We start from the raw sequence: 25477 nt of genomic DNA on the forward strand, positions 1-25477 counted from the left end.
CTCTTTGGGCCATGTTATCAGTTTCATTTGACAGTGTTTCCTGGATTTTCCTGGTGTTTTCAGAACCTCTTGATGGGTCATACATGGCCCCACCAGATGCTACCCAGACCAGAATTTTCCTTCCATCCACAGAGAACCCCTACAGGATCACATCATGCAGTAGCATCCCCGCACTCCTGGATGAGTCAGTGATTTGCTTCTCACCTGTTGTTATCTAAGCTGCAATTGCACAAAAGTGTATAATTTCTGCTGATGGGAACACTAAGGGTGCCTCTACATTACTCTTCTATTTTGCATCAGAATGGTCTTCTGGAGCACATCTCCCTGGTGTCCCTACATACTCCACCTTGGTCCACAGGGTGGCATTGTCTTGGGAGGAGAGCGGGACTGGTTTCCTTCTGGATGAGACCAAATGGAGGGATAAACTCCAGGAGCAAGCCTGATGTACTAAATATCAATGGACATGGCTTATAAACTGTAACAGGTTTAAGAAGTGTGATCTTGAATCAAAGAACCTCCTTTCCTTGTGACTGCTCCCAGCTGTTCAACGGGCAAGTGACATCCCCTCCCCCAAGTAATTTCCCTTCTGTCCCAAAGCAAGACAGAGAAATTTGAAATTTGGATTCTGCTGATGCAAATCTCTCTTAATGTTTTTTAATGATTTGTTTTGAGAACTGTAGTACAGTCTGTTAGTCAAGGTAGCTGTTAAAAACTGCATAAAGTCAGACCATTTTTAATGTATTAATTTTGTGCTTAGTTTGCGTAGATTTTGTTTTAACTAGCAGCTCCCTAGAAGGTACAAAGGTGGGCAGTTAAAGAAATGAAACCTTCGAGCCCACTGAAGAGATTACAAAGCAAAAGACAGGTTAGCGAACTGGCAGCAGCTGATCCTCAGGCTCAGCAAATCCCAATCTGGATCACCCTGAAAGGCTATTTTCTATTTCAGATCCCCCAAATTGTTAGCTAATGATAGCAGAAATATCATTAGACTCAAAGGCAGCCCCAGGACCTTTTGCTTCTTTAAAAGGTATCTGTTGCAGGAATAGAGGGCGGTTCATGAAGCAAGCCCATAGGCAGACAGTGCAAGCAGTGTCTCTCCTCACTCTGTGGAGAATGTCCTCATGGTAATAGAAGGCTTTTCATATGGCCAATGAGTAAACAGTAAAATAACTTCTCCAGCTTGCTATGCTTCCCTGATCTGTTCATTGCTCGAGATGACAACAAAACATTTCCAGTCTTGCTAGGAAGACCAGGCAAAAATATTCAGGCCATAGAGGAGACGTGTGTCAGAACTTCTGTGCCGTTCCTTGTTTCCCCTGCTCAGTCTGGTGAAAAATCAAGCAAAGAGCAAAACAATTTCTTTAGTTACTTGGTATAGTTGAGATGACAGACCTGCTGCAGCCTTCAAGTGGAGCGGACAGACTTTTTCCAGCAGCACTGTTTTTCTTCTGTCCTGGCAAGCCAGAACTTAGCATTAGGCCTTCTATTTCTAAATCTGTCTGCAGTGACCAGCGGGGCTTTAAAAGACGCTGGATAATCTTACCTTTATTCTACTTTGTTCTGTGGTTGACCATACTTACTTTTATGATCTCATACAGGTGAGATGTGTGAGCGAGACACACAACAAACCGGTATTTTACACTTAAGGGTTTCAGCTCTGTTCTCTGCACAGGATGACTTGACAACTCCCAGACAACAGTTGCTTCTTTAATTTTAGAAGTCTTTGACCCAGTGACAATTGATGGGTGGAATTTATATCTCACAGTGAACTATCTGCTACTTTATGTGTGTCATGGACTTATTCAAGACTTGAGTAAGTCTTATTGTCTGAATGAGAAAAGGGCGTGACTCCCTAAATTTCTAGCTCTTGTGTAGCTACTCCTAATGATAAGGCTGGTTGTAAAAAACACTGCCTGGGTGGATTAAGCAGTATCTGCGTGACTTGCCAAAGCAGAACCATTTCTTTGCTTAAGACTAGCTCACCGTCTAACAGAGCTACAGCTGCATCTGCATTTCAAGTTAAACATGCCTGCTTTATTTCCAGGTAATAGCTCAGCAAGTCTCGGAGGAGAATTTACAGGAAGGTCGTCTGTACCCTCCATTAGTCACTATTCAGCACGTGTCTCTAAAAATTGCTGTGAGGGTAAGTCATTTCAGTCTTTTTTGCTCCTTTTCTTCCCACGCTCTCTACATAATCAAGCACTCCATTTGATCAGCTAACACACCTTCACACAAGTTGACGTTGGTTTACGTCAATCCATCTTGGACAAGCAGCAGTTTCAAAATTAAATTTAAATTAATAAGTGTAAATGTAATCCAAATACAAGAAGGAAAGATAGGGACCTATAAAAAGTGTTTGTCCGCCGGTGAGGAGCAGGTCCCCAGGCTTACAGTCCTGTGAGCTGCACAGCTGAAGGCTTTTGGCCCTTTGTGATTATCAGCTGCCTGTCAAGAGAGCAAATGTCACCCTGTGTCTGGGCACTATTCCCTTTTGTTCCCATCCTTATGCTGGCCTATCAAAATAATTAACTACAGGGGGTGCTTTTTGTTTATGGCTCAGCTTTAGGTCACAGGTTGTTTGGTTGGTTCATTTTTACTGGCAAATTCAGATAGATTTTCAGTAATTGACCTAAACCTGCTGTTTCCCAAGAAATCTGGCTGCCCTGGAGGAGGAAGAGGAAGCTTTCAAATAATGTATTTACCCCAGTTCCTCCCTTGTTCTGTTTGTTGGGTTTTTTTCCCCCAGCATTTTTAGAAGGTTATTTTGCTGGCCTTCTGTGGCCTTTTTTTTGCTCCAGTTATTGTTTTCTCTCTTGGTCCTCTTACTGTGAATAATTCCACTTATTGCATATTCTTTTGAAAGAGTAACAAGGAGCCCTCATGCATGAAACATTTCCCCTAGCTTCACTCATTCTGTATATCAAAGAAAGTCCTTGCAGTTCACGTCATTACTTGCAGTTCAAGTAATAACTCCGTTCTGTAGATGTTAAAGCGTTACCTAAAGTCCTCAGGCGAAATCGAACTGCCTTTGTGTTTGTCAGAAACACAGTCATGGAAACTCCTCCTCTACTTGCGCGTGTGTTGAATAAATTACAAAAAGGGAAAATGTTACCAAACGATCCTTTCTGCCTGTTCTACTTTGAAACTTTATGCCTACAAATACTTATTCTGGCTTATACAGCGCAAAAGGTTTAGCGATGGCCTCCGCCTTTCCAGGGGAGAATGCTCTCAGAATTGTTTGGAATACCAGTTGGGTACAGATTCAGATCTCATTCAACCATGATAATTATGTGCACAGACCTGAAGATGAACTCTTACATAAACACCCAAAGTCCTTCTCAGTCAAATCAGGTTGGGCATCAGATTAATCCTAGAAAGCAAGTATAAATACTGTAACTCTTCCACTTAGGGCCTCAGCTTCTCACCAAGCTAAAACATTTATCTTTCAAAGGGAAAGCTGAGGAGAGCGGGAAGGAGAATGTCTGCCTTTTATTCAATGTAGAAGCAGTTGTCTGTTTGCCAAATACAGTTTGAAGCAGATCCTTCTGAAGAGGAGTGCTGCATAAAACCTGTGTGTCAAACTTCTTTGGTTTTGTAGATGAATGTCCAGTCTGAAGATAATGCATTTCTTAAGTAGGTGTTCTTCAGATGCAAGAGGCTACTTTTATGTGTTGACTGGGCTCCAACCCTTTCTAAACTTCATTTTTGTTGCAGTTATGATTGAGTTGCATTATTGATTCTCTTAGGTATGGTCTGGGTGAGGAAAAAGCAAGCAAATATTTCTATTTCCCCCAGCCATCTCTAGAATTAAACCCGTGCACTGTGTAGGACTGATTTTTTACCATGAGTTTACCTTTAAGAAATATATTATCAAACTATGACAAATAATAAACTTCTCTAATATGCAGGGCATGTGGAGCTTTGAACAAATCACACTTTTCTTACAGTGCTTTGGAGAAGATGGTAAACCAGGGTAACCTGATGGTGGAAAAGTGGAAATTGTATCTCAGCACTTGGGGTTTGTGGCATGTTGTATCCACCACCGCACAATAAAAGCTAAGATATTACTGGACAAAGACGAGCACTGTGTTTGTAACAGCAAAGGCATGAGTCAGACTCACTTAAATGCCAACATCATCCTATTCCTAGTCTTACTTGCTGTACACTAGCCCAGATCCAGTGTGAACAGAGGTGGCTGGCAGCACCAGAGAAGATGAAGTCTTATCTTGATTTTGAACTAACTCCTACTTTTAAATCCTGTTAAATGTACTCAAAATAGTTTATCAGCACTAATTAGGATTCTAATGCATCTTTCCAGATCGCAGAAGAAGCCTACAGGAATAACACTGCCTCCACCTATCCTCAGCCCAAGGACCTAGAAGCCTTCATCCGCTCCCAGGTTTACAGCACCGATTATAGCAGCTTTGTGGCTGACTCCTATACCTGGCCGGAAGAAGCCATGAAAGTGAAACTGTAAATATTTAATGAAGAATGACCAAACTAGCAGCAGTTAAAACAGCAGTTAAAAAACATTAAACTGTTCAGAATGTTTCTGCCTAGGAAGCCTAAGAATAGTTAATTTTTTAAAATGCAGAAAACTTTTTTCTAAATTATGTGGTTAGAAACTCAGATTAAGAGATCATATTAATTATACATGAGAAAATAAAAATTAATCTGAGAAATGTATTTGTGTTGTTTGGGGGTTTTTATTACCATTTACTTTACACTCTAGTTTGACAGATCTTTTTGTTACCAAAATAAGTGGTTGTACCCTGAGTTCAGAGTTCTGTCAAAAATGTCAGTGAGAACTAAAGCAGACAGATGGTACCATGGAAAATTAAGAAATGCATACGATGACTGTTAATCCATTACAGGTCACAGTGTAATTTGCATAAATTGTCATGCTATTATTTAAAAACAAAATAAAAAAAAAAAAACCAAATCCACTTTAAAGGACAGTAAGTTTAGAATATTTTCCTCCAAAGAAAAGCTTTATTGGTCACTCCTGTGTGGAGTAACAAATATTTTCTAATGAGAACTGAACCTGCAGAACCTTTTGTTCACATCTAAGTAGACTACTTCAATGTTACTGAGCTAAGCTCAAGTCCTGTAAATAGTTAGATTCCATTCCCCAGCAAGATAACTGCTGTTTTGATACGCCAGAAGTGTTTGGCCTAAAGTTCATGGAAGTGCTTGGACTCCATGCTCTTGACAAAACGGCAGCATCAAAATGCTACGAATAGGCTTCTTTTTGACTAAGCATTTTCTCACAGACATCCGTCAGCTGGCCAGTAGTAGGTTTTCAATGTATTAAACCTAATGAATTCCTGTAGTGTGTGAGGCTAATCTATTTTTAAACACTCATCATATGTGATGAAGTATTATTCTTTGTAAAGGACTGCCAAATCACCCAACTGAGGTCTATTAGATTAATAATTATTATGGGGAAAAGACTATATCATTATGGGAGGGAACAAACACATTTTATTAATTCTGAATATGATTCTAAATATTTCTCTTGCTTGCTACAATTTGAATGATCCGGTTAGCTCAATTTCTTCAGTATGGTCTTTAAAATAGTTTTTACAACTTCACTGATAATTCTGCAGGCTGAGTGTGTTCATCCACACACAGATTTCAACTCAAGAGATCTTACTTTTTTCTACCCTTCCCCATCTGTCAACAAGTTATCAGAAGTGATACCTGGCAGTGACCCTTACTCTTCTGCAAAAAAAGTGATTCCCTCTGCAAACTGCAATGGAACCATCCTGGGACACTGCTCGTGACCTGCATTATTCTGGATTCATAATTAGCATTTCCAGAAATAAGTGTCACAAGTCTGTGGTTTTCCTTAGGATACACGATTGGATTGTACCATCTGTGATTGCCTCCTTCAGAAAAAAATGGACAAATCTTGTGCTCAGAATAAAGCTTTCGACAGCTCTAACTCGGAATTGTTTGGCCATCCTCCTGCACGGACTTGCTGACCTACGCCGGTGTTGCCTTTCCCATTTCCTTCTGTTTGAAATCTCATGGATAAGGCCTAGTCCTAAACTGGTTTGTTTTGCTACTTTAAAGGAAAAAGTTTATCATTTGGCAACCTCCCAACAGGACTGAATGCAAATTGTTTTATTGTTTCCGAGCCATGAGTATGTGGACTCTGTGCTCATACATCGATGTTCTTAAAAAAAAACAAAACAAACAAACCCTGAAGAATTATTAGTTATTACAGCATTATCACTCCAATAAAAATGTAATATACTTTCTGGACAGTTTTGGAAACAAAGTGTACTTGACCATTTCTTCTGGTGTCATGCTATAGAATCATAGAATCATTAAGGTAGGAAAAGACCTCTAGGATCATCAAGTCCAACCTTCAACCAGAGGTATCTCTGCAAAACCAAAAAATGAATTTTAGGTGTCCAGCCCCTCAGCTCTGCCACAGCTGCAGACTGCAGGTCCTGTATTCACTGAGAGCAGAGGCACTTTCTCCCTCATTGCATATTGGGAACCTGTAAAAATATTTTGCCTTACTGTGCTTTTGGCCAAAGCTGTGCTCATACGTACAATATATTCACTGCAATGAGGGAATGTACGTTGACCATCATTCTGAGCAACCAGAAATACTGCCAGCCTCTGCATTTCAATATCTTGCTATTGTGAAAGAAGTACTGAAACATTTCCTTGTGTTGTCTTTGAACTCAAATAGTATCTGTTATTTCTGTAGTCGTCAGCTGAGTGTAGCAAAACACAGTCTTTAAAGAGCTGCTGTCAAAATGGCATGGTTTTTAGATTCGAACAGCCAAACCTCTACAGTGCAACAGTAAGTCTGCTTTTACTGCTGAGTACCAATTTTCACCTCATGGTGCTCAGTGACAAAGCTGAAGGCGGTAAATGGTAGCTCTGGAAGGCACAGCTACTGGGGACTTTTGAGTAGCATTCTTCATCTACATAAGGTCCCTTCCAACCCAAACTACTGTATGATATCATACTGATGACATTTAAATATGATAATCCATTATAAACTGGAAGACTGAACTGCAATTTGCTATCAAATACACACTCAGCACACTACCCTATAGGAAAGTGCTGCCTGACAAGCCATTAATATAATTTCCTATTACAAGCTACTGGAAAATTGTCTCAGTACTAATTTGACATAGAAAAGATCGGTAAAGTTATATGTGCTTTTTTTAATATATACTATAGTTTTTCTTGTTGCAGTATTTTTTTACATGCATTTCCTTATAAAACGTAGGGGGAAAAGAGGAAATGCTAAGCTTTGTCTCAGCTTACACATTTTTATTTCCAAGGTGCTTGGCCTAACAATGTGAATGTAAAATGCTGTGCGTTGAGCCGCTGAAAAATTACTGTTAAAATAACCAGACTGTAATGAGATGATAGGAAGAGGACTGCAAAAATGGTGGCCTTGGCAGTATAGGTATTACCCAAAGCATATCAGGGATGGGTCCTGTGGGGTTCTTGCTCCTTCCCACTCCCTGCCCTTTATTCAAAAGCAAAGCTTGGTCCTGCAGTTGGACACAAGCCTTTGTATTTCATGGATTAGCTGAATGAAGTGAGAGCAGATGCTTCCTGAAGCAGTAAAAGGCAGCGCATGCACAAAGCCATGAAGGTAGCGGTGAGACTTCCTTGAGCTGGGTGTGCTTTTGTATTGGCATCCACATTAATCGTTGCGGCCACTGTGGTATCCCACAACTCTATGCAGAAATTAACTACAGGTCTGCACCGCAGCTTAGTGATGCGGAGTACAGTATAGGTGCATAATTCAGGATACTACAGTGTGGGATATTTATCACCTTGCAAGCACTTTGAGGCGTGGCTCATAGTGACAAATGCCACTTTCAGGGTCTCAGAAAATAAGTAAACACCTCTCAAAAATCAGAACAGAAGCTAAGATTAACTACTTGAACTGTTCTTCTCGTACTTTTAGCAGCTTCCCTTTTCACTGTAGCTATAAGGCACAGTATTTCAATATTAGCATCATCTCTTGGTGGCCAAAATTAGAAGTCCTTACACTGTTTCTCTTATTTGTCTGCAGGCTTGCCTTCGACACCAAATAAAATTTGAAAAATATGTCCACTTTGATGTTGTTTCAGGAATTCTAGGAACTGGCCAAGATCCATGTGATAATCGTTCCTCAGGCCATAGTCACCGTGTGCCTGAAACTGTAGGTCTTCAAAAGCACGAAAGAGACGAAGATTATCGATGCTTCCCTCCGTTTCTATGTTCTCCACATGCTTGCATGAAATATGCTTCCAGTTGGGATACCTAATCGCACGCCAAAACTCTTCACAGTTTTCTCGGAGTCCCTCCGCGCAGATCACACCAGGTTTCCCTGTTAGGCAGAAGCCAGTGAGATTTAACTTCTTTGCACAGTCAAAAATCTTCTTCCTCAATTCCTGCCTATATATGTGATGGCTGTAGATCCACATGCGATGCAATGTTTCTTTAACAACGATTTCTTTTGAAGTGCTTTCAGAAGAGACCTTACTGTTTTCCAAGTAAGGGAGGCTGTTTTCTTTCACCCATTGCACAGCTTCGCATATACGCAGTTCACCTGAATCTAAAGAGCTTATGTGAGAAGCGAGACGAGTGTTGAGCTGCAGCTGTTGCTGCCTGTGCAGCGCATCTGATCTTGCAAAAAGCTGAGGAGCTACCTGAGGATACATATGAGGCAGCAGCACCTGCAATTCCACTTTTACCTTAAAACCAGAACACACACAAAAAGAAAATTAATTCTGCAGCTACTGAAAGGCATGCTAGATTCTTCTTCCCTGTCAAAGGCAGATAATGAGATGTAATTAAAATTGCAACATCCTAAAGACTGGAATTCTTCCGCTTTCCTTTTGTCTGCTCCTTTTTCTTTACTTGCACCACGCTGGGTCTTCCCCAATATATCTAACGTTTCTGCCATCTAGAATTAATGCTGTGGTTTGAAAGATGGTACGCAGTTACCCTCTAGGGATATTTCTAGTGCATGTTCTCAGTATGTGCTCTGTGTTGCGGTAAACTACCAGGCTGTCAGAGTCAAGGGGCAAGTGGCTTTTGAGAAGCTTGTCCCTTACCAAATGCACATCCGATCAATGAACTCAGCCCAGTTGCTGGATCTACCCCAGCGAAACAAGGCCAAGGGTTATATGAGAGAGTGTTTATGATTGTACATATTGTATGTAGAGGCATTATTATCATTTTAAGCAAGCATTCACCCTAGCAGAGGAAGCATTTTCAGGATTACAGGGGGAAAAAAAGATTTACATGCATTGTAGGCCCAAGGAAACCTCTAGATTATCTTGCCCTGTCTCCTACGAACCACAGGCTGTTGAATTTCTCTTGATTATTCCTACAGTGTCCTAAACCAAAGCACCTCGGTTCTTTGGAAACTGAACCCTGCCTGTGGTCCAAGAGCAGGAGAGGATTCATGTGTCCTCAGTGCTTGAGGCTCTTGTATACTGTGAGGGGACTTTCACTACAGTACACCATCAAATTATTAGTCCTGCAGAGAGAAGTGAACTGCGAAATGACTAACTATCTTTCCAAGTTCTTTGACACTCTGCCATGGAAAAATAAATTCTTCCTGCAGAAGCCCTCCCTACACAGTTCATAAAAGTTCTCTCTGAAGGGTGGTGAAAGGCTGCATTTTAGAAAGATATCCAGTCTTGCACAGAAGTTTCCAAATAATCATGAGGTCACCTCGTTACCCAATAAATTGTTCCGATGTTTAATTATCCTCATTCCTAGGAACATGCATATACATCTAGCTTGAGTGTGTTGGTTTTCAATTTCCAGTCTTTGCATTATTATATACTCAGACCTACACTAATGGCTATGTTCTCTGTGCAAGTAGTTACATCCCTTAGTTGTCACACGTAACCTGTTCTTCAATAGAATAAACTATTGCAGCTTTGTATACTGTACGTTTGGGGTTTTGCATCGTACTTTATAGTCTTGTTTCATATTAGTGTTTGTGTGACTCTTCTCAATAGGATTATGCCACCTGGGCTATTTTTACATGACTGTATTTCAAATACAGATCAGCAAACGTCAGTAAATGGGGCAAGGGGTGGAAGAGAGAAGTAACAGGATGGTTTTGCTAGAATAACATAAAGTCCAACATACATATTCCCATGACGGGAGTGTTGCCTTTGTAACACACAACTCTCTGTAAACCAGTGAACTAACAACACTCACGTGGACACAACTCTGCCTAAGCTCTTGCGAACACTGTGTGCACCACTGCTGTCAGTCATCTATCCCTATCTGCCATTCTATTAGCCTTTTTTGCCCAAAGAAAGTTAAAATTCAAATAAATAATGAAAGATAGAGACTTTTGTTACTTTTGGCTTTTGAAACAGCAAACAGAAATTAGGTGGGTTTATTCCCTTTTTTTCAGGGCAGAGGTTTTAAGTGTCTGCACAAGGAGTAAAGAAAACAAAGAAACAAACATATGAACACATCTATGTGGAAGTTCTCACCTTTTCCTCCCCTACACCAATAGCGACTGAGTATTCAAGCTGCGGGGGCAGAGCTCCATCAGTGTTCCTCAGGTAGCGCTGCAGGCTGGGCACAGCATCCTCATCCAGATTTATTTCACCTTTTTTGGGAAACATTGAAAGGAGCATTTCCACTTCCAGCAGCTGGAGCTCCAGGCACTCTTGTACAGTGACAGCCATTGCACTGCTCTCCACGCACACCTGGAATGAGAGGCCCGGTTCAGCATTAATCCCTGCAACTGAACAAGCCGGCCTCCGCCTGTCACTGAAATATGGAATAAGTAAGCTCTCTAACACTAGACTGTTAGTATTGGAAAGCAGGCATTACTTTATTGCAGTACTGGGTACATGGGGAATCGCTCCTCCGCACATGCACACCTACCAAAGTTCACTTTGACATTTATATGGCAGTTAACACATCACGCCTATCTAATACATAATCACAGAATCATTAAGCTTGGAAAAGTCCTCTAGGATCAAGCTGAACCGTCAACCCAACACCACCATGCCTCCTAAACCATGCCCTGAAGTGCAACGTCTACACGTTTTTTAAGCACCTGCAGGGATGGTGACTCCACCCTGGGCAGCCTGTTCCAATGACTGACCGCTCTTTCAGTATAGAATTTTTTCTCCGAATATCCAACCTAAATGTCCCCTGGCGCAGCTTGAGGCCATTTCCTCTCGTCCTATTGCTTGTTACTAGGGAGAAGAGACCGACCCCCACCTCACTACACCCTCCTTTCAGGTAGTTGTAGAGAGCGATAAGGTCTCCCCTCAGCTTTCTCTTCTTCAGACTAAACAACCCCAGCTCCCTCAACCTCTCCTCAGAAGACTTGTTCTCCAGACCCTACACGCTCCAGCACCTCAATGTCACTTTTGTAGTGAGGGACCCAAAACTGCACACAGTATTCAGTCATCAAACTGAGTATCCTCTTCTTCCACTGGCCTGTATTTGATTTGTTTAATTTTAAACCTACAGTGTCATTTTAATTCACTGCACAGAATCAAGGAGTGGGGGGGTGGGGTAGTCCTTTTGTCCCTCAATTGAGTCAGTGGTCACAATCTCCCCCTGCCAGAATTACCTTTTCCCCAGTTACTGGGCTTCGGCAACTGTCCCGTTTTCCAGCGTCTCCTGGGGCCAGATGTTCCCTTTTATCACCACTGGCCGATTTGTGGCCTTCCCTCACCTTCACAACCTGCTTTGTAGCAGGATGTTTTCCACTGCCACTCCTTGAAGTTCTACTGATTTGTATTCCTTTGAGGAAGCACACCTTAGCGAGCACGCACTGCCAATACCCTCTCTTCTGGCCTAAGCATTATTTACTCCCTTGTTAAAATTCTCAGGTGTTGGTTTCCACTCCTAACCGTGATCCTTTTTTAACTACTGCTAACTCCCACGATATTCCATTTGATCCAAGAAGAATTATGTACGTTTGAGGTACCATGCCGAGAAACGCTGGTACTTTCTAATAGAAGAATTTGCATTAAATACCGGGGGGGGCGGGGGGGGGGGGGGGGGCGGGCGAAGGGGACGCGGCGCCGCGGCCGCCACCGCCGGGCCGCGCACGCGCGCCGGCAGCCTCACCTGGGCCACCCAGGTTTCAACCGCCACAGCGGAGGACAGCCGGAGGGAAGGCGGCACGGCTCTTGGTGCCGCCTCTCCGGGAGTGCCGCCGAAGGCGAGGAAGCGGCTCGCAGCCCCCCGCCTCGCCCCGCCTCAACTCACCTCACCTCACCTCACCAGAGCCGCCCTCAGCCCAGAGCACGGCCCTTGAGCCCCGGCTCTGACTGACGACCGGGCGTGGCTTGGGTGCCACGTGGCGGCTCCGTGCCCGCCCGCCGCGCTGCCATTGGTTGGGCGCGGCTTAGGGGCGTGGCCGCGCCGGCTCCGGAAGGGACGCGCGGCGGCGGCGGGTGAGGTGGCGTGTCCGGGGGGTGAGGTGGGTGCGGGGGAGGCGGCGGCGGCGCCGCGTACGGCGAGGCTCCGGTCCCTGGCGAGCGCGTCCCGAGGCTCTCAGCCGTGGCAAGGAAGGCGGCATGTATCCGGCTTGGTCGGCCCTTCCCGGCCCGACGGCTGTCAGCGCCTCGGGTGCCTGGGGCGGGGTGGGAACCGCGGCGCTGGCGGGGCCGGGGCGGTGGGCCCGCGCAGAGCATCTTAGCAGAGCCGCCCTCCGAGTAAAATATCCGGGTGACACCGCTGGGGGTTTCCCTCTGGCTGCGAGGGCTTAAAGAGAGAGGGCAGGCAGCTTTTGAGCTCAAAAGTTAACGTATGGCGTCACAGCCGCGTGCGCTGAGTGGCCGGTCTCGCGGCGAGAACCGGCTGGCCCCTGGCAGCGGCGTTGTGAGGCCCCCCGGATCCCGCCCGTTGAGAGCCGTGGCTCTCCTCACCTAAACCCCGTCATCCCTTCGCGGTCTCCTGAAAGCCGATCCAGCACCGCCCGCGAGAGCCGTGGCGGGGACGCAGGGGCTCCTTCGCGGATCGCTCTGGCAAAGGCCCCCCTCGCAGTCCCTCCGCGGGATTTGTGGGATACGGACGGTATCCTGTTGACACCGGTTTAAAACACCTGTGGGCTTCAAAATTGAAGTGCAAAGTGTGAAATGAATTATAAAGACTTGATTTCTCTCACTTGCGTCGGTGTTCCTTCTCTAGACATGGATTCTGAAGCACTTAAAAAATACTCGGCGTTGCATCCTAAACCTGCTGGGCTTACTCTTCAGTATGGCACCGCGGGATTTCGCGCCAACGCCGGGCAGCTTGATCATGTCATGTTCCGCATGGGCTTGCTGGCAGTCCTCAGGTCCAAAGCCATCGTATCTACTATTGGTGTCATGGTTACGGCATCTCACAATCCTGAAGTAAGAACAAAACCTTTTCTTTGAAAAGAAAAATAGATGTTAACAGCCTGGTGGAATCAAAGCTCTTCATGGTTCCGAGCCCAGATCCTGAAGGCACTTGGACCTACTTAAAGCACGTGTTTATCCTGCTCCCTGTAAAGATCGTGCCAGTTGTGTTTGAAGTTACTTTTCCCTGTACATAGGGGCATCATTTTCTATGATGTGGAAATGCTGTAATGTAGGAAATTTGTGATGTTGGCAAGCTAGGAGTACCCTTGAGAACTGATGAAGCTTTGAGCAAAATCTGCTCGTTTGAAAAATAAAGAGACGCAGCAATTACAAAGCAGGCATTCAGGCTTCTGCTGCTGCGGAGCATTCCGGGTTATTAGAATTTCCCCTTATGTCATTTTAATGTTAAGTGAATTTCATACGAAAATTGTAAGGGGGGAAACGTTACTTAATATAAAATCGTTTAGGCTGGAAAAGACTTTTTAAGATCATCAAGTCCAGCCGTTAACCTAGCACTGCCAAGTCTAGCACTAAACCATCTTTTGAGTACCTCCAGGGATGGTGACTCAACCGCTTCCCTGGGCAGCCTGTTCCAATGCTTGAGAACCCTTTCAGTGAAGACATTTTTTCTAGTATTAATTCTAAACCTCTCCTGGCACAGCTGGTTACAGCTGGTTACATTACTCTTTTGGGCTTATTAGAGGTTTAAATAAACAGCTACGCTATTGCCTCCCAGAGGTGCTCCACATTTAAAGAAGCAATGTGATTGACCCATGTGTTGGCTGTCTTCAAAGAGATTTTCCCACCTTCAGACTTGGTACTTTTGTTCTGTTTTCCTCTAAGGAAGATAATGGTGTAAAGCTGGTTGATCCTCTTGGTGAAATGCTGCACCCTTCCTGGGAAGAGTATGCCACGCAACTAGCAAATGCAGAGGAGCGAGAATTACAGAAAATAATAACCGAGATCTGCCAAAAAGCAGCAGTGAACCAGCACAAAGACGCTTCTGTTTTTATTGGTAGAGACACCAGGTAATTACAAAATGCTGTAGATGTGTGCTGCTGTTATGGAAGTGCCAATGTTTTGTTTGTGGGTGCTTTTGGATGTTTAGCCCTCTGCTGCCAGATGATGCTTATTTTTTCATGCCTAGTCTGGTACCTCTTGAAGTAATTTATGATTATAGCAATAAACAAGAATTTTGCAACGCTGTTCCTATATTAGCTTCCCTGATAGTTTTGAGGACTTACTAGCACTGATTCTGAATGGGATGCTTTATTGTGGGTTTGTTGTTTTTTTTTTTTCCTTTTTTGTGGGTACCACGTGATGTCCACATGTGTTCAGTGGTTTACTTGCCTTTGCAGTTCTCTGGGGTGGTGGCTTTCAAACTTTTATGTTGAGAGGCCTCTACAATAGAAAAAGGTACGGATTTCTTAATATTGAATCTGAGTCTACTGGCAGGAAGTTTGTAGAGTCTTCTTTCACCTGTGATTCCTTTCAGAGCCCACACATAAATGTCTTCTGCAAAGGTTATCAGCTGTATTTGTTGTTTTCCAGGCCAAGCAGCGAGAAACTTTCACAGTCAGTAATAGACGGTATCTCCGTTCTAGGCGGTCAGTACCATGGTATGTTGTGCTTTTGCAATTCTAGTCTGAGTTCAAGTTTTTGTGTAAATGTGACTCTGTTATGTAGACCTAAAGCAGTAGCTCAGATGCTGTTTCCATTTTTGCCTTATAAAGATATTCTTTCAGGATATGGCTTTAATGCAAGGTGGGGGGGGGCCTATCTTTTCTTGACAGAACTTGAAAAATTTGATGTGGGTTTCCTGTACTGCATTTGTCTGTTTTATTGTTGATTAGCAAGTACTGTACAACTTTTAAGGAGGGATTGTTTTAGTATTCTATTCCTGAATGTTGTGCCTTTTATTTTATTCTAGATTATGGTCTGGTGACAACACCTCAGCTACATTACCTGGTCTGCTGTCAAAACACCCAAGGGCAGTATGGGAAAGCAACGCTGGAAGGTTATTATGAAAAACTATCCAAAGCTTTTACGGAACTGATAAAACAGGTGAATGCTGGGCATTGCCTTCCTCATGCAAATATACAAAATTAATAACTTCTGCTTGTTAGCCTGTTCGGGTCTGAAGTTTCAAATTTGGCATGCCTCTAGGTGTGGTTTCACTAGGGTATGAGTTCACTTTGCCCCTTCTTCCCTTGTGTTAAGTCTCTCAGCCCTGGAGAGAGTCAGAGGCACCTGAAGATTGACTGTGCCAATGGAATAGGAGCCCTGAAACTATCAGAAATGGAGCCCTACTTTCCAAAGGAGATATTAATTCACCTATATAATGATGGAACCAAGGAGAAACTCAATCACTTATGTGGTGCAGATTATGTAAAAGTTCACCAGAAGCCACCTAGAGGTACGTAGTCGGTAATTTTCTGTCCTTTTGCCTCTTCCCCAGATCTGAAAGCGCAGTGTCTACCAAACGGCCTGTCATCTTTGGGCAAGCTGAGCTCCCCCGCCTCTCACTAAGTGACTGCATAAATGGTTCTGCTTGCACAATGGAAAGAGAGAATCTATGGCTGGTTTTGGCACATCCCTAGTTTATTTTAGTCTGAAATGTGTGGAGGAGTACAGTATGTCTCCAACTAGCTGAAACGTGTGTAACAATCCGGTCAGAATGTTAAGCTGGTGGAGTCCAAAGATCCATTGGGACTGGCTTACTTTTTATTTACTTTACTTCCCTTTGTGTTATCAGGAAAGACTTACGTTGTGGGCTGTGGTTGCAGACACTTTTCTGGGTTCCTGAGGGAGAGCTGGGATAATTAACAGCTTGGTGCCAGCAGACTGACTGACTGACATAAACCAGTAAGGAAATTATTTGATCCAATTTTCTGCAAAGTGCATGAGAGAAAATCCGTGAATTAGGGGAGCAGGCTAGTTTGGATATTAGATTATTTAAGGCTAAACTGGGCTGTCTGTTTGACAACTGCACCCTCGCTGCAACTGCTGGCCAAGTCTAAAAACCGAGGTACGGTGTCCTTTCCCCCTTGCCACGCTGCTTCGGTGCTGGATAAATGTAGAATGGGGAGCAGCACAGTGTCACATCTGGATCCTGCCCTTAACTGCGACTGAGGGGAGACTCCTTGGTTGTTTCTGTGCAAAGATGTGCTCTGAGAAGAAAAAGTGGTTTCATAATCAGTTGCTGAAATGAACTATTTGATTTCTCTGAAGTGTTAAGCAGTAACAGCTTCCTGTTTAAAGTCGTAGGGAGTCTCAACTGGTTAAATGTTGCAGTTGCCACTCTCTCGTGCTTTAGCTTGAGGATCTCAATGGCAGTGGGACATATTGTCCTTCATCACTGTAGGCATGCAGGAGGAGAAACGGGCAAGTTTTGGGGGATAGTCTCCTGTGGTCTGAAAGACAAGGTGTCAGCAGTGTGGGCCAGTTTTCCTGTCTGCTTGTGTACTAAAATGTGTTTTTTCACGAAGGGGTTATGGGATGCAGTGTGTCCTTTGGAGCTCCCTGCTGAGTTCCTGATGGACTCTGATATCAGCCTAGGGAATGGCCAGCTGTGGAATTTCTGAGAAATGGACTCTGAGGTTAATGTGAGGAAGGGTCTTGGCCATCATCATAGAGAAAAGCAAGATGTATAATCATATAATGGCTTGGGTTGGAAGGGACCTTTAAAGGTCATCTACTCCAACGCCCCTGCAATCAGCAGGGACATCTTCAACTAGATCAGGTTGCTCAGAGCCCCGTCCAACCTGACCTTGAATGTTTCCAGGGATGGGGCATCCACAACCTCTCTGGGCAACCTGTGGCAGCGTTTCACCACCCTCTCTGTAAAAAATTTCTTCTGTATATCTAGCCTAAATCTACCCTCCTTTAAACTGAAGCCATTACCCCTTGTCCTGTCTCAACAGGCCTTGCTCTTGCTAAAGAGGTTGTCCCCATCTTTCTTATAAGCCCCCTTTAAGTACAGAAAGGTTGCAATAAGGTCTCCCTGGAGCCTTCTCTTCTCCAGGCTGAACAACCCCAACTCTCTCAGCCTTTCCTCGTAGGAGAGGTGCAGCAGCTCTCAGATAATTTTTGTGGCCCTCTTCTGGCCCTGCTCCAACAGGTCCATGTCCTTCTTGTGCTGAGAGCTCCAGAGCTGGACACAGGACTCCAGATGGGGTCTCACCAGAACAAAGTAGAGGGGCAGAATCATCTCCCTCAACCTGCTGGCCATGCTTCTTTTGATGCAGCCCAGGGTATGGTTGGCCGCCTGGGCTGCAAGTGCACATTGTTGGCTCATGTCCAGCTTTTCTTCCACTAGTACCCCCAAATCCTCCTCAGCAGGGCTGCTCTCAATCCCTTCACCCGCCAGCCTGTATTGATACCAGCGGTTGCCTCAACCCAGGTGCAGGACCCTGCACTTGGCCTTGTTGAACCTCATGAGGTTCTCACAGGCCCACCTCTCCAGCTTGTCCAGGTGTCTTTGGATGGCATCCCGTCCTTCTGGTGTGTCAACTGCAGTGCTCAGCTTGGTGTCACCTGCAAACCTGCTGAGGGTGCACTCAATCCCACTGTCTATGACATTGATGAAGATATTAAACACCACTTGTCACTGGTTTCCATCTGCACATTGAGCCATTGACTACTACCCTCTGGATGTGACCATCCAAAGAAGTTCCTCATCCACTGAACAGTCCACCCATCAAATCTGTATCTCCCCAGTTTAGAGAGAAGGATGTTGTGGGGGACCATGTCAATGGCCTTAATAGAAATCGAGATAGACGACATCCATAGCTCTTCTCTTGTCCACTGATTTAGTCACTCCATCTCAGAAGTCCTGGTTAGGCAGGACTTGCCCTTGGTGAAGCCGTGCTGGCTGCCTCAGATCACCTCCCTGTCCTCCATGTGCCTTAGCATAGCTTCTAGGAGGATCTGTTCCGTGATCTTCCCAGGCACAGAAGCGAGAGACTTTAATGTACCTTAATAAAAGAGCAGCTTGTTTTTGCATGGCATCGCTGTGTCAGGCGGTGGCTGTTTCCTGGCTAGTTCTCTATTGGTGCTGAGCCTGCAAAGTTTTTGAGGCAGGTACTCCTTAGCCATTTTATACATTGTTTTGTATAAATTGAATATCAAGCAAACTAAATGTGAGGTGTTTTATAGCCCACTGATCCGCTTGTGTGGTTTTTGTACGACTCTGAGAAATCTTGGTGGTGGTTGCTTTGGAGTGGGGTTGTTTTTTCAGTGGTAGGATTTGTGCCATCTCCCACTGTAATTGCAGGTTGGGGATGGCTTAGCTGGCATGGCGCGCACGCTTGTCTTGCATTAGGAAAGCGTGTCTCCTCTGTGAAAGGAGGCAAAGGGGAGGTGCAGGTCTGCCAAGCGGGAGCATAGTAAGATTAAACAGGCTGGAAATATTTCCTCCAGAAAAATGTTTTTGATGCAAGGGAAAAATTGTTAATAATTCCTGTGTGTCTTGGAGGGTGAAGTATGTAGTAGTGTTACACCAAGAGCGTGCAGCGGACCTGCCATGTGCCAGGAAATGCAGGTGGCATGGCTCTGGAGCCCTCCTCTGCCCCAGGGTGGTTTGCCTCTGTGCCCAGGGGCACGGTGTGTGCTGCAGCCCCGCACAGGGGAGCGGTAAGGGAGGGCTGGGTGAGCGCCCCGTGTCCAGCCAAGGTCAGCCAGCTGCTGCTCACTGCTTCGGGCTCCTGCCCCGGCATTGGGCAGGCTCCGGGCGTCACTCCACAAACGCTGTCTCACCATGCCATGCTGCGGGGAAGGCGATTCGCCTCCGGCTGCGGGTGCTGTCCGCGACTCGGATGCGCTCTGTGGTGACTGAGTGCGTGGTAAGGGGGTGGGTGTTCTGCTGCTGCGAGGTTTTTGTCCTTGTGCTGTAGCTGACATTCAGTGCCTAGGTCCAAAATTTAGAGATGTGACTCCACACAGTAGTTCTGGAGCTGATTTTCATACACATCTGGGGAGGAGGTGTAGCATAATAAATGTTTAGAGACCCTGCATTTTTTATATTAGTGTTTACATTTTTTGATCTGACGATGTAGTTCTCAGCTGTGATTCAATACAGCTTTGCTGTTGCAAGCTTCCTGGTAAAAGCAATGTCTGTTTCAGAGCATCAGTTTTGTTTGTGTCTGCACAGAGCTAATTTTTGCATGAGATCCATGCTGGGACTAATTTAAACATTTTGTATCTTTTTCTCTCTCTAACCTGCTTTTATAACTGTGTGCCCTAGGGCTAGACATGAAGCCCAACGAGAGATGCTGCTCATTTGATGGCGATGCAGATAGAATTGTTTATTACTATAAGGACGCAACTGGCCATTTTCACCTAATCGATGGAGATAAAATAGCAACTTTAATTAGTATCTTCCTTAAAGAACTTCTTGCCAAGGTAATTTTAACATATGAAATGAATGCTGATGCTTTAAAGTGTAAAGTATTCTAAAGAAGCTGCGCTAGTCTGTGCGTAGGTGGTCTCTACATCTCTATATCTGCCAAAAGTGAACCCAGTCTAAAAAGAGATCAGTGCTGCACCTCACTGGTGTGGCCAAAATGTTACTTTTACAAGGATGTGACTCCCACGTTCCAAACAAAAATCTGAGCATGGATATTTTAACCTGGAACCTTTTCTTAGTGGGAGAGAACTTTCCCAGTTTCAGTGTACAAAGTATTGATATTCCATTCTTTTTGTTTTGGTAGCTTTCATTAATTTGTCATGACTTCTGGGTTCAGTCCTTCCCTCAGCATTTCTGTGAAGCTTTATGTAGGTTAGTCATTCCATTTGTGTGGGAACTTGGTTGTGGCGGTCAAGGGGTTTTTGTGTCATTGTTCCAAAAGCACTGTCTGCCAAATCGCATCCTTCCCCCCCCCCCAGGGGATGTAGAGAAAAAGCTTTTCTTTTTTCAGAAGTCCTCTTAGACTTGGCGTCTATGATGCTAAACCTAGATGAGTTATCCTGGTTTTGCTTTCTTAGAGACCAGCTCATTTCTTACACTGTAGCAGAGATGCTGTCCAGCGAGGAGGATGTGCGCATGCTGCCAGCCTTTGCTTGCTTTGCACTGGAAGCTTTGGCTTTACTGCTTGTGTATACGGCCTGATGTAAGGCCATGGGTCTGGCCAGCACACTGAGCTTGCGGAATCTGAAAAAGGGTTTGGAAAGCCTACACAGGTCCCTTCCGTGGAGACTGGCTTCAAGCCAGCCACAAAAGCTGTGCTATACAAAGAAGGCTTAAATAGAATTTGCACTGTATTAAACATACAGAAGTTCTCTGTGAGCTGGTTCCTTCCTCTGATGCCCAGGAGTTTTAAGTGTCTGTAGGAGAACATATGGTTAAGAATTCTTATCCTACATCTCTGGCTATGTGCCTATCGGCCAGTAAAACACTTTGCTTCTTGGATTGCTCAGGTGGGACAGACTTTAGAGATGGCAGTGGTACAAACAGCATATGCCAACGGGAGTTCAACACGCTACCTTGAGGAAACACTGAAGGTATTCTCCAGGTTTTGGGGTGGGTTTTTTTTTTCCTGGTTGTTTTATGTAAATGTTATTTGCTGCAAATCTGTTTACTTCTAAAATAAACGCTACTGTAACAGGATTGCTAGGAAAACTTAAACTAGGCTAAAATAAATGACTCTTTCAAGCCTGTAATAGCCACTAAGTTCTTGGTGGTAAAGGAGATGCAAAAGAGCAAAGCTGAAAAAGTTCTAGTCAGCATTTACTAGTTTAAAAAGAAGCTTGGCAAAAGTTAAACAAAATCCTTTGTTACTTCTGGAATAAGTTGAGGAGTTTATGGCTTTGCAACTGAGTCGGTAAAGGCTCCTTGATATTTTGACAGTGGTTGGTTCACTTTCTGTAACAGGCTAAATGGTGTTTGCTATGGAAATGGGGCTTATGATTGGCTGGCAAAAATTGAGCTAAGGTATTATGTCAGTTTGGATAGAAATCTGGTATGTTCCCTGAAACCAGAACATTAATGTGTGTTTTCTTGGTTTGGGGTTTTGTTGTGGTGTTTTCTGGGGTAGGCGTTTTTGTATGTTGGGTCTCATTTTTTTTTAAATCAGCCTTTACTTCCACTCAGATAAATTCTTTTTAATCAGGCCTGCAGAAATAGTGCATAATTTTAGCTCTGGGGAGTCAGTAGCTGTGAAACACGGGTTGGTTTGTAACAGTCTACCCAGGTTGGTGCTCAGTTTCTGGGACTCCACCTGCAGCTCCCATCTGTTGAAGAGAGCCCATAACACTGTCTCCCTTCTCTGGTATCCTTGGGCTGCAGGTACCTGTTCACTGTGTCAAAACAGGAGTGAAACACTTGCATCACAAGGCCCAGGAGTTTGATGTTGGCGTTTATTTTGAGGCAAACGGACATGGTACAGTAAGTACGAGCATGTAATGCATACAATCAGCCAGTAAGTACAAAAATTTAGTTGGATTAGCTTGAGAAAGAGGTCTTTTCACTCTCTGCTTACATCTATAAGCAAGACTTCTCTTTGCTTGCTTGAGAACAGACTTGTTTCCCCCTTCTATTTTTATTGCTACCACCTCCTCTGTGTTTTGTGTCGAGATTGGAAATCACAGTAGAAAACACTGATGGTTGTTTGGGCTTAAATGGTAAAAGGTTTCTCTTCATTGCTGCAGGTATCCTAGTTTGTGATATGGGCTGATCTCAACAAGCTCTCTTTTTTTATTCTAGGTATTATTTAGTAAAGCTGCTGAAACTAAAATAAGACAACTGGCAAAAGAGGAAAAAGATGATGGAAAAAGAGAAGCAGCAAAGGTGCTTGCAAACATGATTGACCTGATTAATCAGGTAAAAACTGAGAAACAAATTGCTGTGGTAACAGCCATGGGATAACCCTGTTTGTGAGAACCTGCTGGGCTGCTGCCAGGGACTGCTGCGGCTGGGTGCTGCGACAAAAGGCGCCAAGAAGAAAAGGGCAGGAACAGTCGTCTTTAGAAAGACGTAATGCTTTCTCACAAGTGGATGCAGAATGCTTTTATCTGGAGTAGTCTTCTGGGTTCAGGACCAGAAGGGGGAAGGGGAGGACATGGGAACCTAGTGACGGGATCTGACTTGTTCATGATGCAATAGCAAGTAATCTTATCTGATGCTTTTCACTAACCTGTATGGTACAGGAGGATGGGGCTTTAAGCCCTGACTGCCCTCTTTAGGAGAGGTGAGGACTAGCACTTGCCCTTGCCAGAGCTATAGCCATGTGCTGCCATTCTCCTTGCCATGGGGTCAGTGTGCTAAGGGGATAAAAATAAAACCACCACATCCCTCCAACAAACCAGCCCCAACTACCCAGGCTGAGGCAAGTCAGCCTGGCTGCATTTTCACTCCCTTCAGGTGGAAGCTCACTGATCAAATCACACCTTCATTTCTTCACTGTTGACTTCTCTGGTATTTCTTCCCTTCCCCCTCTGCTATTTACAGACTGTCGGTGATGCTGTCTCAGACATGTTGGTTATTGAAGCAATCCTGGCTTTGAAAGGTCTGACTGTGGAACAGTGGGACACCATCTACACTGATCTTCCCAATCGGCTGCTCAAAGTGCAGGTGAGTTATAGCACTGGTTCAGGTTTCAGCAGTCTCTTGGAACCCTGCTGTGAGCAGCTCTTGCCTGCATATATTTAGATAAGCTTTAAAATAAAGCTGAACCAGCCTCCCCAAAGGGCAGAAGTGTAGGCCAAACAAGCTGTGAAACAACCCAAAGAAGGGGCCAGAATTTCACTTGGACTAAAATTCAAATATGCCTTATACAAATGATGAAATAATAGCCAACTATGTTAAATGGAAAAATCTGACCGAAAACTGATGAAATTTTAACTTAAGAAGAAAGATTTCTAACTTTCAAGATAGAATAATACTGGATTTTTCTCACTGGGCCTTGACTATTTAAGATCTCACTTCTTTAACCTCTTCAACATTCAGACAAAGAGCTTGAGCAGAACAGGCTCCCATGTGGTAGCATTCTGTTAGACACAGCAAGGGAGCTCTGGGTTCTAAATTAACTGGAGGAGAGAGTTGAAGCTTTCTGACCAACTGGGAGAAGCTGCGGCTTTTGTTCAGAGGTTGACCAAGGAGGCATGTTCAGAACTCATCCTCTTTCCCACCCAAGCAGCTGAGTCCCATCAGGACTTGGTTAATCTGTGCTGAGCAGTAGCTGGGCAGAGATCCTAGGGAGCCCAACATGTTTGAGTTAAGCAGGGAACTCTCAAGTTGAGCTCTTCTTCAGGCAGTGGAACACATCAAAACCTGAAGTTCTGTCTTACCTGTGACCTTTTTCATTCTGCTCTCATCGTACAGCTCCAGCACACAAATAAATTATTTCTGATGCTGCAGGTTGCAGACAGGCGAGTTATTGACACAACGGATGCAGAAAGGCGTGCAGTTACACCTCCGGGACTACAAGAGAAAATCGATGCGCTTGTGAAGAAGTACAAGTTGTCACGAGCATTTGTCCGTCCATCAGGAACAGAAGATGTAGTTAGAATATACGCTGAGGCAGACACACAGGTCAGAGCTTAAATGACGCATATATAAGGTGGATTTGTTTGTGTTATGGAAGATGTTTACATACTGGTCATTTAATCACGCTTAACAGGTGCTACATTTGGAAAAAGCCTGCAGCTATCACAAAAAGTCTCTTTGGATTTTTCTCTTATTTATAAAAGTGATGTTTAATGTTCTCAATGTTTATCTTTAAAAGCAAAAGTTAAATGATTATAAAGTTAAATTTGAGACTAGATGATTTTGAAAAGAAAATCAGCCTTCTGAGTACTCAGGGTTAAGAAGAACATTACCAAAGCAGCCAGGAACTGTGCAATTTCATAAGAGACAAAATAAAATAAACAAAACAAAACCTGTGGCTGCTGTTAAGAATTAATTCACAGGTGAACTTAAAGTTGACAGTAAAAGCTGTGGTCCTGCTGTTCCCCTTTTGCATGCTCCTACCCACTTCTTCCTGCCAGTGTGACCGCAGGGGCAGAAGATACCTCAGGATGACGGAGCAATAGCGGGAACACAGCATTTGCAGGAAAATGCCTTAATATCATGTATTTGCTCTAACCTTCTCATGCTGACACCAATGTAACTAACTTTTAAATCATTCCACAGGAGAACGCAGATGCCCTCGCCCATGAAGTAAGCCTGGCTGTTTACAACCTTGCTGGTGGAAAGGGAGCACCGCCCCAGCCTCTATAACAAATGATACAACTGCAGCTAAACTTTATAACTTGACTTATTCTTTTAATATTACTTTGTTTACCATTTGCTAGCAAGGATATATCCAACCCTTCCTGAGAGTAGCAAGGATTAATCAGAACTGAGTGGAATATTATTCTGCTTATTCTTTACCTCTGTTAGCAACTTACCTCTTATTAAAGAGGCTCTTGCTGCTGAATGTTTTCTCCACCTCCCCCAGGTTTGTCTAGCTTCTGAAGCTGAAGTAACTTAGAGGTGACTCACTTCTGACAGTCAGCAGCCTGATCATGCCCAGGAGGAGTTCTGCCCCCTCCCAGCTTATTTCATAGGTTATCATCATGCTGTGCCTGAAGTCCACCTCCCGCACCCTCAGCGCACTTGCAGTAGCTGTGTTTGACTCGAGCTCTGTGGCTGCGCGTGCAGTAGCGGCAGTACAGCACACTGCTGAGGAAACATCATCTCCCACCTCCCCACAGCAACTGAATCAGCTGTGGGCAAACGGTAGAAGGCAGAGGCTGTCACTGGTCTTGAGATTCAGCTCACCTCTGTTCAAGGGGAAACAATATAATGAAAAAGAGCATTTGCAAATAACATTATTGCAATAATATTATCTTCATTAGATACTTTTGACATTATAAATACTATTATTGCTTTCTAAGCAACACTTTAATCACTCTCATGAGGGAAGGGACAGAGACAAGTTTGTCTTCTGTGGCCCTTCTACTCCCCAGCAGTGTGAAGGGGCTGAAATGTTTTCAATACACAAGTATCCGCATATTTCAGTTCAGGGTAGGTACCTCTGACACACTTTTTCACTGTAGTCCTATATTAACTCCTGGCATGATGGCACTTTCCGGATTGCCGAATAAGCACAAGTTCCAATGGATCAATAAAAAAGACAAAAATA

General features: G+C 44.2%; 3 protein-coding genes across 8 annotated transcripts in view; 2 read left to right on the top strand and 1 right to left on the bottom strand.

Annotated features, from left to right (window-relative positions):
* Positions 1 to 4686, top strand: part of ME1 (malic enzyme 1) — a 183742-nt gene extending 179056 nt beyond the window's left edge. Inside the window, exons 13-14 of the mRNA XM_064447717.1 lie at positions 2045 to 2143; positions 4319 to 4686. Of these exons, the coding sequence (XP_064303787.1) occupies positions 2045 to 2143; positions 4319 to 4477 (258 nt within the window). The 3' untranslated portion in view covers positions 4478 to 4686. The remainder of the gene's footprint in view (positions 1 to 2044; positions 2144 to 4318) is intronic.
* A 2796-nt stretch (positions 4687 to 7482) lies between these two features.
* On the bottom strand, positions 7483 to 12319 carry RWDD2A (RWD domain containing 2A). Of its 3 annotated transcripts, none has more exons than XM_064447725.1 (3): positions 12248 to 12319; positions 10494 to 10712; positions 7483 to 8723 (listed from the first exon to the last, which is right to left on the bottom strand). In XM_064447725.1, exons 2-3 carry the CDS (start codon positions 10689 to 10691, stop codon positions 8046 to 8048), a joined length of 876 nt encoding a protein of 291 aa, XP_064303795.1. In that variant the 5' UTR covers positions 10692 to 10712; positions 12248 to 12319; the 3' UTR covers positions 7483 to 8045. The 3 variants fall into 3 exon arrangements, with proteins under 3 accessions (XP_064303795.1, XP_064303794.1, XP_064303793.1); XM_064447724.1 differs by having other exon boundaries at positions 12097 to 12296; XM_064447723.1 differs by lacking the exon at positions 12248 to 12319 and adding an exon at positions 11943 to 12009.
* Positions 12320 to 12325: 6 nt separating this feature from the next.
* Positions 12326 to 25476, top strand: PGM3 (phosphoglucomutase 3). 4 transcript variants are annotated; one of them, XM_064447718.1, is made up of 13 exons: positions 12326 to 12425; positions 13162 to 13367; positions 14199 to 14383; positions 14907 to 14974; positions 15286 to 15419; positions 15576 to 15771; positions 19600 to 19757; positions 20772 to 20855; positions 21640 to 21738; positions 22057 to 22173; positions 22801 to 22923; positions 23710 to 23883; positions 24484 to 25476. In XM_064447718.1, exons 2-13 carry the CDS (start codon positions 13164 to 13166, stop codon positions 24568 to 24570), a joined length of 1629 nt encoding a protein of 542 aa, XP_064303788.1. In that variant the 5' UTR covers positions 12326 to 12425; positions 13162 to 13163; the 3' UTR covers positions 24571 to 25476. The 4 variants fall into 4 exon arrangements, with proteins under 4 accessions (XP_064303788.1, XP_064303789.1, XP_064303791.1 ...); XM_064447719.1 differs by having other exon boundaries at positions 12403 to 12451; XM_064447721.1 differs by having other exon boundaries at positions 12412 to 12430.
* Position 25477: the final 1 nt, after the last annotated feature.

Source organism: Phalacrocorax carbo, chromosome 3 (assembly GCF_963921805.1).
Source record: "Phalacrocorax carbo chromosome 3, bPhaCar2.1, whole genome shotgun sequence".
In the NCBI taxonomy this organism is placed as follows: Eukaryota; Metazoa; Chordata; class Aves; order Suliformes; family Phalacrocoracidae; genus Phalacrocorax; species Phalacrocorax carbo.